The sequence below is a fragment of the Diadema antillarum genome, unplaced genomic scaffold, assembly GCF_040938485.1.
Source record: "Diadema antillarum isolate AM-2024a unplaced genomic scaffold, OU_Dant_1.0 seq00001300_RagTag, whole genome shotgun sequence".
In the NCBI taxonomy this organism is placed as follows: domain Eukaryota; kingdom Metazoa; phylum Echinodermata; class Echinoidea; order Diadematoida; family Diadematidae; genus Diadema; species Diadema antillarum.
Genome location: NW_027272078.1, coordinates 44,944 through 47,500, shown reverse-complemented (window position 1 = coordinate 47,500; position 2,557 = coordinate 44,944). Strand labels below are relative to the sequence as shown.

Below are 2,557 nucleotides of genomic sequence, written 5' to 3'. Positions count from 1 at the left end.
TTCGACGGATGATCCCATGGACGATTTTCCCCTCGAGGGTTACGATCGAGTCACTGCCCTTATTGCCAGCATCGTCGGAGTGGTGTTGTCCACAGTCTTGAACCTGCTGAATCTGATTATCTTACCGCGGATTCCTAATCGCTTCGGAGAGAACGGAAGGCTGTGTTTGCATTGTCTGGCGGTCGTCGATATCTTTGGTGGCTTGGCGTGCTTCGGCAGCCGCGTCGTATTCGAGATCGAGCGAGCGTTTCTTACATCGAACTCCATTGTCTGTAACGCTGTTGGGGCGTCATGCACGGTATTTGTCAGCCAGTCAACTTGGATATTGTTCGTTATCAGCGTCGATCGATATATCGCCGTGACGCGTCCGATGCACTACGTATCGATTCTGACCTCTCGGCGGATGAAAGTGCTGATCGTAACGGCGATGCTGATGGGGCTCACATTAGCGCTAACCCGAACAACACACATGGCGGTCAATGGATCATGTGACTTCGACCACGGCGCCACTCACTACGTCAACAATCCCGCGATCACCCTCTATTCGGCAATCGTGCTATTCTTCGGCTCTATCGCGACGGCGCTCAACGTCAGAATTCTTCACATAGCTCATCGGCATCGGAACTGGATCGCTGATTACGCGTCGAAGCAGCAGCATCGACCGCGCCACGACGCCGCAACGTCGCCAAAGCCGGGAAAGATATCCGGTTCGAAGTACCGTGGCGTTATAACTGTCGCCATCCTCGTGGGGGCGTTCTATCTCGTCTGGACACCACACACCGTTGGAACAATAGCGGCAGCTGCCACGGGGAGAACAATCCCTGAGGCAGCCTATTTCACGATAGTTTGGATCGCCTTCAGTAATCACTGGTTTAACGCCATCATCTATTTCTTCTTCAACAAGGCTTACAGGACTGCCGTCGTCAACCTTGCCAAGAGGAGACGAAACCCGTTTTCTCAAATTCAGGAAACTGTTTTCACAGTTGACTCGTCTGTCCCAAAACAACTACCACAAATCGAATAATCAGAGAAGAACTGCATGTATAGGTCTATATACTGACATGATTATAGACCGTGATTACTAATGTCAATGATTTTGAAGTTAAAGTTTAATGTACAGACCTTGCTAATTTGATATCGATAATCTCATAATTGCTTTAGGGCCTATGACATTATTCACGTTATCTTCGTCACTCAGGGAAATGATAAGTTTACTATCAGTAGAATGGTCTTTAGGCGATGAAGTGTTTAACTCCTCTGAATTCAATCATGACAGCTTCTTTTACAACACATTTATCTTTGTTATCTCACCACTTCTGCTCTTAATCAAATTTGTATATTGTTCTTTCGTGATAATATTCTTTAGTAATTTGATATGCACGTCTTTCATAGAAATGTTTGCAGTAAAATAATGTATTACTCGATGTTTCAGTAACTTCAGTTGATTATTTCATGGCTAGTACACATTACGTGCAATTATCGAAGTTACCTACAACTATTTTCTAATCCTCTTCACATGAAACGAGGCTCAAGAATGTTTGCCCTCCGTCAAATCAAAACCTATGCGACAATTACAAACTTGTGACGGTATAATGACAACTCCGGGGAAATAGTGTTTTTCCGTATAGCACATCCTTCCTTAAATGAATGGTATAGTTTCGGTCCAGATGGGGATTCAGGTTATAACTTTTAGCACGATAATTAGAAACCACTCATGAAATATTAAAAAGCATACAATTCTAAGAGGAATTAATAGTTTATTTGATGAAAATCTGTTTTAAAATGGCTGAGATATCCAAAAACAAAAGTGGTCTTAATAAAAGGGTACCCACCTTTTATTATGACCACTTTTTACTTTGTTATTGATATCTCAATCTTTTCTAAACCGATGTTCATCAAATAAATTCTAAATTCCTCTTATTTGAGTGCATGCTCTTTAACATTGCACATATGAGTGGTTTATTGTAATGTATCTCAAAAAGTAATCCCCATCTCAATCAAATCTATAATTCCTGTAATATTTCTACAAACCAAACAATAATTAGGACGCATCATCGCCGAACTTTTAGTAGGACAGAAAAGCAAATTTCATTTCCAGAGCGCCATGATCTCTTTAAGAAACCAAAAGAATTTTACATCCGTGTGAATTTCACCCAAACACTGAATAGATGAACAGGCATGAATGCATTCTATAACATCTTACCATTTTGTATATGTAATAATTTCGAAACTTGGGAAGAAACCGCGAAGGTCAATAGGCTCATTTCCTGGTTTGGATTCGTAACTCAAATGTCAAATCCAAGAAATATTCGAACAAGTATTTTTTTTTTCCCCCGTAATGATAAATGCCCGGGCAAAAACATTACGATGTAATGTTTATCTATTCCTGTATATCTGATATTGAGGTACGGTTGTCGTACTTTATGTTATATGATAACGGTATGCGTGACTGTGTCATCATTATGACAGCATATACAATTTATGTAAAATTGTATGAATAACATGTGAAGTCTTCGGTTTGTAATGTTTATCAACATTCATATTAGACATTAAATTC

General features: G+C 40.6%; 1 protein-coding gene across 1 annotated transcript in view; it reads left to right on the top strand.

The window, feature by feature from the left end:
• LOC139708097 (beta-2 adrenergic receptor-like) overlaps window positions 1-1,024 on the top strand; it is a 1,056-nt gene extending 32 nt beyond the window's left edge. The window contains exon 1 of the mRNA XM_071620076.1: window positions 1-1,024. This exon is cut by the window's left edge and continues 32 nt beyond it. Coding sequence (XP_071476177.1) covers window positions 1-1,024 — 1,024 coding nt within the window.
• Window positions 1,025-2,557: the final 1,533 nt, after the last annotated feature.